This window comes from Neoarius graeffei, chromosome 27, assembly GCF_027579695.1.
Source record: "Neoarius graeffei isolate fNeoGra1 chromosome 27, fNeoGra1.pri, whole genome shotgun sequence".
In the NCBI taxonomy this organism is placed as follows: domain Eukaryota; kingdom Metazoa; phylum Chordata; class Actinopteri; order Siluriformes; family Ariidae; genus Neoarius; species Neoarius graeffei.
The window spans coordinates 52,218,117-52,236,333 of NC_083595.1; the positions used below are offsets into that span (position 1 = coordinate 52,218,117).

Genomic DNA, 18,217 nt, shown 5'->3' on the forward strand with positions numbered 1-18,217 from the left:
ATAGTTACTCCAGTATATGACTATAGCCACAACTGGAATGTGCTGATTCTGTTAGTGTTCGTAATTATTGTTCCATCCACTATTAAATAAAATCTTACAATACTGTTTGAAAGTCTAGAGCAAGATATTTTGTTATTTTACAAATGATAACACTTCAGATATTGTTTTAACAATAATAAGCATCATTGTATAAATGACAGAGTGCAGATAGCTGTGTAACTACATGTCCTTGGGGTTGATGAGACATGGAGGGGTGGGATACCATCTCGCCCACAGTTTAGGTCAGAGCCCTTTGAGAGTAAATGCTTTGGCTTTCGCAACATTCTGTTTCCAAAAGCTGATGTCGGGAAAAAGTCTTTACACAAAGTAGGTTTTCTTGCTTCTGTGGGTTTTTTTTTTTTCAATTGTTCTTTCGTGTTGGGACTTTTCGGGAAAAAGAAGGTATATTCCAACATGTAGCTAACGCTAGGCCACAAATCTACACCGTCATTCCAGTCATTTCTAGGAATTTTGAACGGATCATAACCTCTAATAAACTAATTTCCGTGTATATCTATCCTTCACTTCTTTCTGACAGATTGTCCAAGTAATCCAGTAGTAGAGCTTTTTAGCTGTAAATTTCTTCAGAAAACAGCAACAGACGCCGGACGTCTCCGCTTGGCTTCAGTATGTGAACAGCCAATCAGTGGGTCCCGTATGTGTTTACGATTTTTATGTCACAATTTACAACCAATTGGAGACACCCTTTGTTGGTTGTCAACCAATCACAGGCTCCCGTGCCACAATGGTGGTATGTTGATAAATATTTAGAAAATAAAAATATCATTACGAAATATATGAAACAATCAAAAACAATTAAAAAAAAAATCGTAAAATATATATACACTGGTTAGAGGTAAGGAACATTATTCAATGATATCGTTTATTATTAACTCCAATCATGATATAAAAGTTCCAAGTTTGACACCTGCCCGCTTCAACCACGCTGCTGGCACACGATGTCCTTGACCCTCATCACCCTTAGCCAATCGGTATAATGATAAATTTTTATATATCATGACTGGAGTTAATAATAAACGATATCATTGAATAATGTTCCTTACCTCTAACCAGTGTATATAAATATTTTATGATTTTTTTAAATTGTTTTTGATTGTTTCATATATTTCGTAATGATATCATTTTTATTTCCTAAATATTTATCAACATACCATTATCTTTATCATTTATCATTACATGGACCCCTCTGAGCCGAGATTTCCAGTACACTCGAACACACGCATACTTCAATGAATTATAACCAAAAACAAGGAAATTTGAATGACTGCCTCAAAATATTTTTTGTACTTTTATATATAGTCATGTTGATAAATAAAGCTTTTTAATGCATTTCCCGTGAAACGAGACGAGCTACTTTAGACTGGTTCCCTGCTCTTGCAGCGTCTGTGCTGCTTAGGTTGCCAGCACTAACTTTTGTCGTCCGATCGGACGATTACCATTAAAGTTTTACTCGTCCTTGCACAGAGTTTAGTTGCCTCGGATGATCGGACATGAGGTTTTTCGAGCATTGCAAAAAGATAAGAAAAAGAAGGGTGAATGGAAAGGAATTGGAGAAAATTGGAGAAGGATAGAGGTAGAAGGCAAAAGGTGAGGAATAGGAAATGAGACATGGCTGAAAAGATGAGGAGAAGAGGAGGTGAGATGAAGAATGTATGAAGACGAGAGAGGAAAAGAAATAAGCTGAGATGTCAAGAAGTCAAGGACACGAAAGAAAACGAGAAAAAAAACCCCAGGATGGGCATATAAGAGAAAAATAGAAGGAAAAGCGATAAAAGAGACGAGAAAAATAGGAAAACTGACAGCAGAGGAAAGCAGAGCAGGAAAGAAAGATGAGAGCAGAAAACGAGGGGAGCTCAATGGGAAGAGAAGAGTCAAGTCAAGACAGTTTTATTTGTATCGCAGTTTTAACAACAGACAGACAGACAGAGCCGCAAAGCATCTTTACAGAAAAAAATATAAATTTTAAACATATGAATTTATCTCTAATGAGCAAGCCTGAGGTGATGAGAAATTAAGAGGTTGTGATGAAAAGAAGGAAAAACATGATGAGGAGGAGGAGGGGAAAAAGAGGAGAGAGGAAAAGAAAATGGACACACAAGACAGAGGAAGAGGGGAGAAGAATTAAAAAGACAAAATGGAGGAATATGCAAGGAGATCAGAGGAGGAGAAGCAAGGATGAGAAAAACGAGATGGAAAAAATGAAAAAGAAATGAAGAAAGAAAGAAGGGCACAAAAAAGAAACCTGTAAAAGATAAGAGGATACGACGAGAAGAGAAAAGGTGAAAGAAGAGGAGTGAGAAAGGATGGGAAAGAGAAGACGGAACAGAATGTCAGCAGGTCAGAGAGATGTTGAAGTGTTGGGCTTTCTCTCGCTCAGAGTGTAGATGAAGGGCAGAAGGTGAATTAAACCGGCTGGGAGAGAACCCTGCCGTGAGCGTATGACCTCTGCTTTCCATAACTCGAGCTGGGTTTCCATCAAACGCTAAACTTTCAGCAGCGCTTCGAAGGAAGCTGAATTAAAGTATAAACACGTGTGTGTACCTTGACTCCAGGGGGTCGGGGGATGCCAACGAAAAGGTGATCCAGGAAGTTGGCACTGCGGCCCAGGCCCAGGACGGTGTAGGGGAGCTGGAGAGAGAGATGGGCTGACTGACTCAGCTGACCCGCTAGAGGGAAAGAGAGAAAAAGAGAGATTTACCAGTAGAACTCTGTAAGCCTGTCATTATACAAATTGGCAATTTTCCCAGCCCAACACAACAAAGCCTGGGGCAACTTCAAAACCAGGAACAGACCACCATCTGTGTATCAAAATCCTGCGGAAGTGAAAATCATGATGTTTAAATGATCAATTCTTGGATACAGATTCTGATTATCTAGATTTGGGTGTTTGGGTCAAACATGTTATTTAAATCTGAATTGTTTTTAGCGCTTGTATAAAACTGATCTATTTAGGGGCACGGCTACATACGATGTTACTAAATAAGAGCCACAGCTTTGGCCAAATTATGTCCCGAATTGGATGACATAATGCGGAAATGGAACATTTTTATTCAGAGAAACACATGTGCTAAGGTACCCAAATACTGAAAGTCCAAATATAAGGTTCTCTCTTATCTTTTACGACCAATTAACAAGCTGGCTGGCTAGTTTTTGTAGATCCTGACATTTTTAACAAGGCAAAGGGTGCCGAGATGTTCTTAGGCCAAGCAAGGATTAAAAAGCAAGAAAATTTGGTTGTACAAAAGAAGTCGAAGAACATGAGGGCAGAAGATGATGAAGCAGGCAGGAGTGTGTCGAACAGTTGACAGCGTGTGAATGTAAGAAGAGAAAAATGTCACACAGCTCAACAAAAAGCTCTAATTGCTCCAATCACATTTTCAAACAGGTTCACTACGAACTCACAGCTAAAGCAGGGGAAAAAAAAAAAAAAAAAATATATATATATATATATATATATAAATAAACCGTGAAAAATCACAAAACTCCTCTCTGCACTGTAATCGAAGAGGGTTTGTCTGTATAATTATGGCATATGGACTCCGACACGCTCTTTAAACATTTCACAGTAGGCGCAGTTTTATAATTAGCATATGTTAATCATCTGACATTTATGACTGTACCTTGAATCTGTCAAACACTGTCAGGTTCACCCAAGTAAACTAGCTGGCTAAGAAAACGTGTGAAACGTAAAGACTTCCCGGTATGGACTCAAAGACACGCCCACATTTCACAATCATGATCTAAAGCAAGGCTTTTCAAAGTGTGGGGCGCGCCTCCCCAGAGTTCTTCAGGGGGGCCCAACGTGAGGAAAAATAAACCAGAATAAGTTACTATTGCGGACATTTAGCGAACTTCAGCTAGCCTTTACCAGAGACAAAACGGATCGATTTTTAGTACCTAAAGCTACAGTGAGTGAGGAGACAGAGTCTGGGCCAAGCAAAAAAAGAAGGAAGTATGACCACGATTATTTAAAGTTTGGATTTTCATGGACTGGATCTGAAGATGCTCCACTGCCACAGTGTGTTGTCTGCCAAGAGGTGCTAGCTAACGATGCTATGAGATGTTTAAAATGTGTAAAACTATGGGAGCAATTTTGTGCCAAAATGTTCATACAATACTTTTGAAATATCAAACGAAAATGACAAATCAAAATACAAAAAAAAAAAAGAACAAAAAGTCAAATTTTTTTTAGACTGGCAAACAAATTATTCGTGTAATCGTGCAAAATATCAGTCTATTACTCTTCAGAAACCTTTTATTTTTGTTCCGCGTCTTTCTCAGTTTTGTTTGACGTAATTTATTTTGGTTGCGATTCCAGCTTTCTCGTTTGCGCTCCCTGACTTTTTGCTGGCAGTTTTGGCACAAACTTGACGTGTGGGCGGGCTGTCCAGGAATGCATTCCCATTGGCTAACTTGTGTTTGACTGACAGCTACGCTCAGCCATTCCCTACTCAGATTCTGGCGGACTGTTTGACGAGTGACCGATCCATTGACGGTAAACAAGGATCGAGTGGACTTCAGTGGCGACTATGATACTGAATTTACACTTTGTTGAATTAATTCAGTATCATAGTTTGTGCCAAAACTGCACGCAAAAAGTCAGGGAGCGCAAACGAGAAAGCTGGAATCGCAACCAAAATAAATTACGTCAAGCAAAACTGAGAAAGCTGCGGAACAAAAATAAAAGGTTTCTGAAGAGTAATAGACTGATATTTTGCACGATTACACGAATAATTTGTTTGCCAGTCTAAAAAAATTGACTTTTTGTTCTTTTTTTGTATTTTGATTTGTCGTTTTCGTTTGATATTTCAAAAGTATTGTATGAACATTTTGGCACAAAATTGATTCCATATAAAACAACATGTTTTTTTTTTAAAAAGCACAGATGTTTAAAATGTGTAAAAAAAGATGTTTTAAAAAGCACATGTTTAAAATGTGTAAAAAAAAAGGTTTTAATAAAGCTCATATGGTTTAAATGTGTAAAAAAGATGTTTTCAAAAAGCACAGATGTTTAAAATGTGTAAAAGAAAAAAAGTGTACAACAACCATTTTTAAAAATACGAATGGAACATTAAGTATAGCAACAACAAAAACTGTAAGGGGGGGGCGCTGTTGTTTATTTGCTCTCTGAGGGGGGCGCACCCTCCCACACTTTGAAAACCCCTGAACTAAAGGAATGACTACTCGGAATGTTCTCAATTAATCAATACAGACTAAAATCTAGACGTTCTCAAATGCAAAACATGTCCATAGTGAGCGAATGTTAACGGCATAGAGCAGTGGCTGCTAAACTGATTGGGCATCCCCCCCCCAAAAAAAAAAAAAAACCCAACAAGAGCAAAACAATGAATAAACCCATTTATTCATACAGCACCTTTTACAGAGTTTAAATGTAGCTCAAATACAAACAGAGAAGAAGAATGCAAAATAGTCAAATAACAGCGTGACAAAAGTAAATACAATATAAATAACAATTACAAAAGGTGAAATAAAAACAGGTTCAAATGAAGTGCTAGTAAAAGTATAAGGTAAAGAAAGTATGAACTAATAAATGACGGTAGAAATGAAAGCTAGCTTAATGCTGTACATCTTCAGTTCAGTATTTTAAGTTCAGTTAGATGAAAAGGAGCCTGATGAATATTTATTGGAAATGTGATCCAGGTCTTTGGTGCACAAAACCAAAACACAGAAATGCTTATTTTATAATTTAGTGCTTATTTATTATTTAATTAATCGCTGATTTTAGAAGCCAGGGTAAAAGGTGCCTTAATGTAAAATTTAAAACACTCGTGATTATTATAATATACAGTACATCAGACAGACTGGAGGGATACGAGGTGCCTTTGAGGGCTCCGGATCCACATCTGAGGAGTGTGTGTGTGTGTGTGTGTGTGTGTGTGTGTGTGTGTGTGTAACAGCTGGAGAAAGGTCATCCTATAGCTCTTGTGTCGGAGAGAACAGGCAGCAGCAGTTTAATGATGACATTAAAAAGAGAAAAACAATTAGCAGTGTGAAGCTGATTTCCACGATAATATACGAGTGAGAGAGAAGCTCCTGCGGTGATGTAATGTTGTGACAGCTGATTCACCTCCATTACACAAAATAACTGTAAAATCAGTCGTACTGCACCTCATTAAACAGAATCAATTCAGATAGTCGTCATCACAGAAATCCAAACAATTAAACAGAAGCAGATTCTGTTTCATCCCTTCAAACACGCAGGCATGATGAGAATCACCAGGATACCTTCTTGCTTGTTGAGACCTTCCAACAATGTCACAAAGTAAAATACGACACAGTATTTAGAATAAATAACGCTGTATTATAGCCAACTTTCATTTGGGTCTTACGGAGTTAACAGGTTGTGATGATGGGTATCCTATTCTCCAAAGACTCCCCTTATCTGTTCTTCCATGGGGAGTGGAGTTTTTGTATGTTTGAAGTGCTTTTCCTGGAAGAGTGCTACAGAACATTATGGTGCCCACTAGCTTCAAGTTTTTTTTTTTTTGCTGGTATTCTTCTAGTCTCACTGCAGTATGAACCCCTATTGCCTCGGTCACAACCGGCCGTACGTGCTCCTACAGCCGGCCTACGTGCAAAAAACGCAAGAAACACACGGAGGGCGCGCGTGTGACGTGCTGATTTTCGAGCCGTAGACCGGCCGCAGAGGTTCTTTGTCATGTCAAACAAACTCTACGGGCGCTTACGTTTTTTTTCAGGTTGCAAGACAAACTTACGGCCAACGTGCGTCTTTCTCCACGAAAAAAAAAAAAAAAAAAACCCACGCAGCGATTTGGGAAATGCCAAAAATCGCACGGCCAAAAAATCGTACGTCCGGTTGTGACCTAGGCTTACGCCAGGTTCATCATCAGCATTCTCTACGAAGAATTTTTCACATTCCCCACTAACCAATGGTCCAGTGGGTTTCCCTTGCTGGTGACTGCTGAGCCTGTTACGTTAGCTGGATCTGCACTGGGGCTGGAGTTGGAGTTCCCTGGGATCATTTTCCAAGCTGATAACGAACACTACGTCCAACGCCACGTTCCACTCTCTGTCCAAAAACTGGTCTGTGTCGGCTCTGCAATATTGCATGCATCGCTGGCATGCTTTAAATTAATCAGGGCAGTCACCTTCAAAATAGCGGCAGCCCAAGTGTGCAACGCCGCTGCAGGAAGCATGTACTGCTGCTAGTCGAGTGTTCTCTCGAAAGATAACGTCGTCCTTTCCAGTAGCATGGTAGTCGAATCTCAACACCGTGGTTCCTTATGACTTTTTTTTTTTTTTTTTAGTGATTCTCACCATCTTTAGAGGTTAGGAGGTATGGAAATAGGATGGAAGATCCATACAGTACGAGTGAACTGGATAACCACCAGAGCCAACCTAACAAGAACTTTGTGAAAAGGTTCCTTGGTACGATGGCTGTTATACAGTGGTATTTATTGCAGACATTACTTTGTGACTTTGTTTGAAGGTCTGAGCATGTGTGCATACATGCCCAAGAAGATATCTGGGTGATTCTTGCCGTTAGGCCTGTAACGATAACAGATTTTGCTGGACGATTAATTGACCAAGAAATTATTGCGATAAACGATAATATTGACATTTTAAGACCATTTTCAACTAATATAATGATAATGGAATAATAATGTAAATACGCCCTTTCAAAGATCAATAAACTTTACTTTCTAAAGAACATTTAACACAGGAACTGCAAGACAACCAAAAACAATAGGCCTAAATAAAATGGACTTGTTAACATAAGAATAGCCTAATGTAGTCTGGCTTACGGCAAGGACTTGACAAAAAACTGCACTTGAATAAAAATCAAACACAACCAAAACAATAAATAAAATGGATTATTAAGTCTCTGTAACAAAATTGCCCTTAAAAGATATTAAACATTAGGCTCAGACAGGGAAAACACACTGCCAGTTCGGACCTTTTAAACAAAAAGTGCAAACTAACAACAAAAACACTCCACATTAATAAAAGCAGATGCCTCATCAGGTCATATGTAAATCCGTAGCTACTTTAGTCTGGCAGATTCCGAGCAAGAAATACCAACATGTTGACTGTGTGGCTTAAGGCAGGATCTCTCAGGTATAGAGATCTTGCATGTGACGTCACAGCCGATCCAGATTGTAACAGACGCCATCTTGTCGGTCAAACGCCATATTTCCGCCTTCTACTTCTACCTTTTCTTCTGGAAAACCCTACTATATACAATTCTACTACAACGGCTGCGGCTACAAGCTCTCCCTAGCTGTGCACGTTTTTTATGTTTTTTGTGTGTATTTTTGTGTTGTTCGTCTGTACCGGACTTCAATATCCACTACAACCGTATGGACTTACTGGACATTGGTTTCCAGCAGAAAATGACGGTTTGTAGCGATTTCCATCGCATGCACAACATTCCGGACAAGATAGCGAGACCAGCGGGGTCTCCGTGGATTGTTATCGGGTCTGGCAGGCAAAGGAGGCGGCGTCGGGAGAGGAAGCAAAAGCGAGGCTGCAGGCAGAGCCGGCCTGTTGAAGAAGCTCAGAAAACAGCCACTCAAACCTCCACTGCCAAGCCTCTACCTCTCCAACGCCAGATCCATGGTAAACAAGATGGACGATTTGGAATTACAGCTGGAATTACCTTATTCTATTCTATAATCAGCTGGTCAGTGCTATACTAGACACTACTGATATATCTAGTATCAGTACTAGTAATACTTAAGTGACTTACCCGTCCAGTGAGGACTGTTATTTTCTTGTTTACAAGATGCCACATCTGAGGGCGGCTGACAAATCCTGAATTTCTGCAAAGATAACTGTGCTTCACCACTGAACAGCGAGGGAAAGTTAATGAGGTAATTATACACATCTGGGTATTCCACCTCTGGCAGTTCAATATCCACTGACACGGTCGTGAAAACTCCGTCCGGTAATCGATAAGGGTCACTAATCTGTAGGTCGTTTATTTTAGACATATATCTAGTTATCTGTTCATTAGAAAAATGAGCCGTGTAGTCCGTCGGTTGAAATTTATCCATTTTGTACACGAGTGCAGCAGTATTCAGCGGTGTTTTTTACCGACAAGATGGCGGTTGTGTACTTTCCGGTCACGTGACTGCAAGATCTCTATAGCAATGTTGCCAGCTGTGCTAAACATTCTCTCTGAGCTGGAGCTTGTTGCACAAATGCACATGTATTTTTGAGCCAAGTTGGCCAACAAAGGACATCTTTTTTGATTGTCACGCCACCACATCAAGGGATCACAAGATGCATCATCAAGTGCATCATCTTGGAGGAACTTGGTCAGCTCTGCATCAGCCTGTACTCTTTTTGATAATGCAGCCTGGGCCTGACCTGTGAGATGAGCTCTTCTGTTTTGAAGAAGGTCACTCAATTGATCTTACTCCCATTGAAAACTACAACCAGGGGAGTTGATATTTATAACGCAGTAAAGGATTACTCTGTGGAAAAAAGATCCCTATTGAAAAGCTGGTGTCTGTTACAACTGACGGAGCACCTGCAATGACAGGTCGTCACTCCGGATTTATTGCGCACTGCAAAGCGGACCCGGACTTTCCAAAGTTTTTTGTTGGGTAAAGTTTTTGATTCTTGGTTTGTAGAAATTGTAAGTGATCCATGATAACATTTCATTTTCACATGTCTTGATACAGGGACATGGACATATACAACGATGATAAGTGAAGTAGTAACAATATCTGTATTTGTAGTAATAATAATATCTCATTATCTCTAGCCACTTTATCCTGTTCTACAGGGTCGCAGGCGAGCTGGATCCTATCCCAGCTGACTACGGGCGAAAGGCGGGGTTCACCCTGGACAAGTCGCCAGGTCATCACAGGGCTGACACATAGACACAGACAACCATTCACACTCACATTCACACCTACGCTCAATTTAGAGTCACCAGTTAACCTAACCTGCATGTCTTTGGACTGTGGGGGAAACCGGAGCACCCGGAGGAAACCCACGCGGACACGGGGAGAACATGCAAACTCCACACAGAAAGGCCCTCGCCGGCCCCGGGGCTCGAACCCGGACCTTCTTGCTGTGAGGCGACAGCGCTAACCACTACACCACCGTGCCGCCAGTAATAATAATAACAACGATAATATTTTTGTGATGTTTTAATACAGAATGCGAGATGTGGACAGTAACATATTGTAAATGTTCAGGAAAAGATAGCTTATTGAGTTTGTTTGTTCGAAATGAGCGATGAGAATAAATGTTACAAAACATGAGTAGCTCTCGGCCATTTTTATTTTGTAAAAGTAGCTCTCAGAGGAAAAAAGGTTGGAGACCTGGAAACGAGAGGAGTCAGTAGAGACCGATAGAAGCCTTTTGACATTCAGTCTCTTTGGGGGAGAGAGAGAGAGAGAGAGAGAGAGAGAGAGAGAGAGACGAGGAAAACAAACAAGCATGCAAATAGAAATTATCGCGGTTGGAAAAGTGATCGAGCTCATTCAAAGTTATCGTGCGATTAATTGATTTATTGATTATCATTACAGGCCTACTTGCCGTCCGTGGATGCTGACCAGGGTTAGACCACAGTTGGGTTTGGGGGCTGAGTTTTGGAACTCTGAGTGCGTGTAGGTTAGGGAGAAGGGTTGGCATGGACGTTAAATCTTCAGGAACACTTCAGGTGAGAGAGAAACTACTATCAAACTATACAGATACGAAGCAACACTGCTGAACAAATCCTTCACCATTAAAAATGTCAGGGGAGCTGTCTTTATCTCACAACACACACGCAGGTCAGGTTGCTTTAGCGTCCAGATTTGAACATTGGCTTCAATCTGTCCCTGGACACAAAACAATTGAGCTCAGCAAGCCAGGCATAAACCGACCAAACAGCCAGGCCAGCTGCGCACACACATACTGTACGAACAAACACTTCTGAGAAGCTTGCTTTGACAGTAATTACTGTAGCTAATTAATCCGATGTCTATACCTGACCCTAACCTTAACCTCGTTAGCCAGAAAAGAAATATTTTGGCTTGTAACGCATGTAAGCACAGTGCACCTTATTAGGAACTCTCGGGTTCAGTGGTAATCATTTTTTTCAGCTTTACACCGACCCCCTCCTGCTATTTGAGACAATTTATTATTCTAAGCTCATTACTTAGAATGGTTTAAGACTACACGTTCAGGGAGACTTTAACAAACACACCCTCTGGGAGTTATGAGGAAGCGCTTGCTGAGGGATGTGTTTCTAAAGCAACAGTCTGCCTTGATATGCGTGTGCGCGTGTGTGTGCATACACACACACTAATGGAGTATAATAAGGAATATAATAAAGAACCTCATATGAGCTTCCTGTCATCTCAGTGAAGAAGCAGAGACTTTTTCCAGATATATTAGAATAGCGTCTCTGACAGAGGCCATCATCATTTTGTCTTTCTTTCTCTCTCTCTCCCTCCCTCACACACACGATACGAGCCCTCATAACGAGTAGGGCTTTGATTTGATAACGCAACGCATTATTCTGATGGAGGATGCAAACCTGCAACACACACACAGTCGATGCTGCTTTCAAATGTATTTAGCCACACCGTAGTCCACTCAGAGCCGACACTACACTAAACAGAACAGTTCAAATTTTTTTTCCAATCTTGAGCACAAACTGGTTTCAGCTGGACGGATGCAAAAACATCCTTATTTAAACGTCATATGCATATCCACACCCCTGAAGACACCGTCTGAAGATATGAGGAATGAAGTAAACGGAAAAGGGGGCCATAAATTACAGTGAAGGCGAGTTAGTGGCGCTTTTATTCTCGCTTAGCGTAAGGACCGTCGGCAGGACTGTGCGGTCTCCATCATGTAATGGTTATTGTCACCATGTGCCAGAACACATGTCCCTAAAAGATCACACTTTCTCGTATCTCAATATTCGCAGCAGTGAGCTGAAGCGCTCATGATAGACCAGGAGGTAGGAGGGCACTGGAATATTTGATTGAACACAGCAGGATCTCGGAAAGGAGGAAAAAAAAAGAAAAAAAAAAAACAAAGAATAACCTCCATTTCACATCACATCACATCACATCCACAGTGCTTATTCCAAAACCAGAACCATTTCCCAGTGTGGGGTTTCCCCCAGTGTAGCATCGGCCTTCAGGACTGCGGGTTTCATACCGCTCACGTGACGTACTGATAATAATACACTGTGAAACTAATGGTGTTCTCACTGTCTGCAATTATAATGTAATAAACTACATTGGTTTAATTACTTTAGTAATTAGTTTAGTAATATTAATTAACATTGGGGTAGAAAAAAAGATGTGAGATGCAGTCACATATTTCCTTTAATTAGCCGTTTTATTCTGTTTCTATTATATTGTATTAGGCTGAATAGATTGATTACTACAGTAAAGTCTCTATGAACATGTAATTTTAAACTATCTATAATAAATAAAGAGTAATAAATCGTTTAACATGTGCGCACGTTTTTTTTTTTTTAAATGCCCTGTGGTCTAGGAACAGCTTTACCCTCATAAATAAATATGTGAATTTGCATAAATATGCAGTTTGGAAACACCCGGAGGTCCACCTGCCATCCCAACAGCAGAACATCACTAACACGAGCTAATCTAGCTAGTTAACTGCTCGTAAACAAGCTCACATTAGTCTTAAATATAATTTCAGGGTCAGTGCTTCTGTTAACATATATCTCATCTCATCTCATTATCTGTAGCCGCTTTATCCTGTTCTACAGGGTCGCAGGCAGCTGGAGCCTATCCCAGCTGACTACGGGCGAAAGGCGGGGTACACCCTGGACAAGTCGCCAGGTCATCACAGGGCTGACACATAGGCCAAGTTTACATTAGACCGTATCTGTCTCGTTTTCTTCGCGGATGCACTGTCCGTTTACATTAAACCGCCTGGAAACGCCGGGAAACGGGAATCCGCCAGCGTCCACGTATTCAATCCAGATTGTGTCAGCTCCGGTGCTGTGTAAACATTGAGAATACGCGGATACGCTGTGCTGAGCTCTAGCTGGCGTCGCCATTGGACAACGTCACTGTGACATCCACCTTCCTGATTCGCTGGCGTTGGTCATGTGACGCGACTGCTGAAAAACGGCGCGGACTTCCGCCTTGTATCACCTTTCATTAAAGAGTATAAAAGTATGAAAATACTGCAAATACTGATGCAAATACTGCCCATTGTGTAGTTATGATGGTCTTTAGGCTTGCCATCCTTCCACTTGCAAGTGGTAAGTGACGTGCATGCCCGACATGCACTGAGATCACACACACAGCGGCTCAGTCCCGAATCACTGCTCGTGCACTTCACTCGCGCACCCTCCAGAGGGCACTCGCTGTTCACGGCGGAGTGATTTGGAGCGCAGGATGCCTGCGGAGCCGAGCGTATCCGTGTATTGGCGTTGCTGTGTGCAGGCGAATCGTGTATTGGCGTTGCTGTGTGCACGCTAATCGTTTTAAAAACGTTAATCTGATGATCCGCTGATACGGTCTAATGTAAACCCCACCATAGACACAGACAACCATTCACACTCGCACTCACACCTACGCTCAATTTAGAGTCACCAGTTAACCTAACCTGCATGTCTTTGGACTGTGGGGGAAACCGGAGCACCCGGAGGAAACCCACGCGGACACGGGGAGAACATGCAAACTCCGCACAGAAAGGCCCTCGCCGGCCACAGGGCTCGAACCCGGACCTTCTTGCTGTGAGGCGACAGCGCTAACCACTACACCACCGTGCCGCCCCCACATTTAATTTATTCATGAAATATTAATTTATTCAAATTGGTTAGTTCACTTAACACACAGCAAAATGAGTCTGCAGAGAAAAGCTATTCAGGTACTACCATGTCATGCTGTAATCATGGACATGACTGGTCCAGCTTATTTAGGGACGTCATACATACATAGCCCCACCGCAGATAAGTACGAAGAACATCTCTGTAAACAAATCTAATCCCAAACACTGACTTATGCAAATCAGATTCAGCACAGAGGAGAACTCATTCATATAAACATCATTTTAGACTTCAGCATCTTATTGTAAACATTAAAAATGATGGCTGTAGAGAGCGAGCAGATTCTGGGGACTGCGAGTGATATCATCTCTATTTTAAATTGAGCAGCAACAATATGAGGAGGAAGGCAGTGGAAAATCGATTTGCTTTTTTTCCCCCTTTTCGAGCCCATGGTGAGCTGAAACCACAGAGAGCAGCAGAGCCTGCAGAAGAGCGAGAGGGAAACCTTGGGAAGATAAAACCATCGCCTCCGAATATTGCGTCGCTGAATAGAATGCGAAATGGCCATCAGTGTGTTTATACAATCAGCAGCTTGCTTTCACATCAGAATTTAAAGCAGCATGAGGTCAGTGCAGGTCTTCAGTCCTTAGGATTCTACTTTCACTTTTCATAAAAAGTGAAAAGCTTTAGTGTGTTAGCTGTGTAACGGGGACAAAGCCTAGCGTTCTGACCAAAAAAAAAAGGAAAAAAAAACCCCAAACAAACTGAAAATGTTTCCATGAACCTTCAAGGTTTGCAAAAATAAGCTTTCAAAACCCCATTCTATTTCTTCTTACTGTATATGCAGTTACTGTTAAGTACTAGTGGGTGTTTTAAAGTTAGCCAGCTAGCTAGCCAATATTACTAAACCAGGTTTACACTGTATGCTTTAGACATAATTAAAAACAACCTACACCTTAACCATGTTTAAACTGAATGGTCAAATCACGTGCAAATTGTACAGTGGGAGAAAGAAAACGATGGGCTGTAAATTAGTTCCTCCGAGACGTTGCTATGCTCAGCTTGGTGCGGTTGCTCGGTAATGATATTCACGTGCTGTAGGCTGCGCATGGCTGCTGGTTTTCCAACCGTTCTGGCTCGAGTGTTAGCATTTTCAGACTAGTGACATTGATATTAACTGCGGATTGGATCACTGTGTGTCGTGAAGTTTTTCAATTTTCGTTGCCGTGCAGCACGAGCAGGAGTCACGCAACCAGATTTTGCTAGTGTTGGCTGTGCAGCTAAACTTAACATTAGGTGAATTTTAATTGAAGTTACACTACCGTTCAAAAGTTTGGGGTCACTTTGAAATGTCCTTATTTTTGAAAGAAAAGCACTGTTCTTTTCAACGAAGATCACTTTAAACTAATCAGAAATCCACTCTATACATTGCTAATGTGGTAAATGACTATTCTAGCTGCAAATGTCTGGTTTTTGGTGCAATATCTCCATAGGTGTATAGAGGCCCATTTCCAGCAACTCTCACTCCAGTGTTCTAATGGTACAATGTGTTTGCTCATTGCCTCAGAAGGCTAATGGATGATTAGAAAACCCTTGTACAATCATGTTAGCACAGCTGAAAACAGTTGAGCTCTTTAGAGAAGCTATAAAACTGACCTTCCTTTGAGCAGATTGAGTTTCTGGAGCATCACATTTGTGGGGTCGATTAAATGCTCAAAATGGCCAGAAAAATGTCTTGACTATATTTTCTATTCATTTTACAACTTATGGTGGGAAATAAAAGTGTGACTTTTCATGGAAAACACAAAATTGTCTGGGTGACCCCAAACTTTTGAACGGTAGTGTATTACGTAAAGAGGACTAAAGTGTGTAGTAGGATTAATTTTTAAGAAAAACAAAAAAGGTTAAACATCCGTTTCATTTTACTTTTGGATAGAACAACAATGGAAGGAATGTGATGCAATAATTGCTTTTCTGTTTTACTACATTTGCAGTTATTAGGTACATACTACTTATTGAGCGTGAGTTCAGGCGTGACGCTGCTTTCTCGAGTTTGTTGACGGTGTAGTGGCTGCTGCTTTATGTCCCGGGGCCCCTCATGCCTGTGTTACCTTCTGGCTCTCCCCTTTTAGTTATGCTGTCAGAGTTAGTTGCTGGAGTCCCTGCTTGTACTCAGCGCAATATGTATACTGTTCCTACTTATTCAGGTGACATTGGGCATACCTAACAACCTGTGTTTTGTTACATCAATCCTGAGATTGAGACGCTGAACCTCTTCTGCTCCTCGGACCTGCCTGATCCATCCTGGTGCCCTGTGTCTGGTTGGAGTCTCATCGCATCGCTCCTGTGGAGGACGGCCCCATGAGGACAGTTGAAAGTCACACCTGGAGGACGCTCTGGACTCTTACAGTAATGCTTTTATGGCTGAGGACTACAGTTGACTTGCTAACTTTAGGACTGCAGTTGTCATGAACAGTTTTGCACTCAAGTTTCCATCAATGAAGAGTTTATAACATCAATGAAACTGACTTCATGTTGAAACTGTTAATGTTATAGTCATGTTGTCTGTTGTTGTCCAGGTGAGGATGGGTTCCCTTTTGAGTCTGGTTCCTCTCGAGGTTTCTTCCTCATGTCGTCTGGGGGAGTTTTTCCTTGCCACCGTTGCCACGGGTTTCATCATTGGGGATAGATTAGGGATAAAACTGGCTCATATCTTGGGTCATTCAGATTCTGTAAAGCTGTTTTGCGGCAATGTTTATTGTTAAAAGCGCTATACAAATAAACTTGACTTGGCTTTCAGTCACGTCATATTTGTAACATAGCTGAGTCACACATGTAGAATAAACGGCGAGCAGTTTCAAAACTGAATTTCTGTTACTGGTTAGTGGTTTCTGAATGCTCCCATACATGTCAACCTTTGGTCAATCAAACCTGTATAACCAACCTCCAAAATCCGTATTTCCCTTATAAAATCCTTATAAGATGCAAATTAAAATAATTTACCTAAAATTTGAATGATAATTAACAATGATCTATCCAAGTTACTTTTTATTCAATATTAATAACAATAAACCTTCAGAATGAATACAAAGCTCCAATGTTTGACAAAAACACAAAGTGTCACTCTAATGTTCTGAATTGTACTCCATGGCAGCTTTTTTAGCGCTCTGCACCAATACCTCACGAGGCTGCACGTCACAGCAAGCGTCTGTGTTGATCTTGCCCGAGTGCCCATTCAGAATCTTTTCAGTCGCTAGTGAAAGTCGCTCAGGTGGAAATACGCGTTTCAAACAAAATGTTACTTCCCGGTTGGCGGGATTCTCGCAATGCGGTGTGCGCATGATCAGAAGTGGAACGAAGTCTCGCTACCACAAGATAACGCGCGATTTCATAAGACTCTTTACTGGCTGTGCTTTCTGTAGTGTACAGTACGTTTGTAAATATTATGCGCTCTTTTATCATCGTGGGAATTGATTATAGCTCTAAATAAATATTGACGTTTTTTTAAAGAATCCGTATAACTTTATTTGTACGCCCGTATACTACGTTTATTGAATCAAATCCGTACAAAATACGGACATTCCGTATAGGTTGACATGTATGTGCTCCTCGTTACTCACTTCTTGAATAACTCTGTGACTCGTTTGTCTTGTGTTTTGACTGTTTTGATTTCCAATTAATCGTTGTCATTTTGTTTTTTGCAACGTTGAAAGCCAGCGCCTCGGAAAGAAAGTCTGTAATCGCCCACGGGCATTACGGGAAAATTCTGCCCGCCAAGGAACCAATCAGAGCACGTGATTTTACCAGAAGTAGCTTGTGCCACATAATAATATACAACACTGCATCTCCGTGTATACAAGATCATTTATTATATTAACTTGCTTACAGATTCCTTCCTCTGTAGCGCCTCTAGTTTTGTCCACCCAGCAATTATTTATATTCTCCAACAATACACTGCTTTTCCGCTACACCGCATGCACATACACACTCATCATCTTGCCTCTCTCAGCCGATATGGGCTCTTGCTTGTGGCCCTGATTTGGAGTGAATGTAAGATTGCAGCATGAAGCATTAATACTGTATCTCAAACCTCATGAGTGAGATATAAGACAGCAAGTTTGTCTAAATATCACAAAAACAATCGTGCTATCTGCAACTCCAACACCGAGACGAAGAGAAACTCATCTACAGTCAGAAATCCCACCTGAGTTTCAGCTGACAACACCAAAGTCACAGGAAGTTACAGCAGCCGCTTTGTACTGATGAAACAGCTTCTGTTTGTTGTGCCCTCTCTTCATCTCCGTCTTTCAGGTGGATGTCATGAGAGATTTTTTTTTTCAAAACACAGAAAGCAATAAGGAAAGCAGATCACCCAAGAGAAAAATAAAACCATTTGAAACCTAATCTTGAACA

The 18,217-nt window shown here is 41.0% G+C and overlaps 1 protein-coding gene across 1 annotated transcript in view; it reads right to left on the bottom strand.

The window, feature by feature from the left end:
- Positions 1–18,217, bottom strand: part of itfg1 (integrin alpha FG-GAP repeat containing 1) — a 288,511-nt gene that overhangs the window by 33,714 nt on the left and 236,580 nt on the right. The window contains exon 15 of the mRNA XM_060911643.1: positions 2,602–2,726. Within this exon, the coding sequence (XP_060767626.1) occupies positions 2,602–2,726 (125 nt within the window). The remainder of the gene's footprint in view (positions 1–2,601; positions 2,727–18,217) is intronic.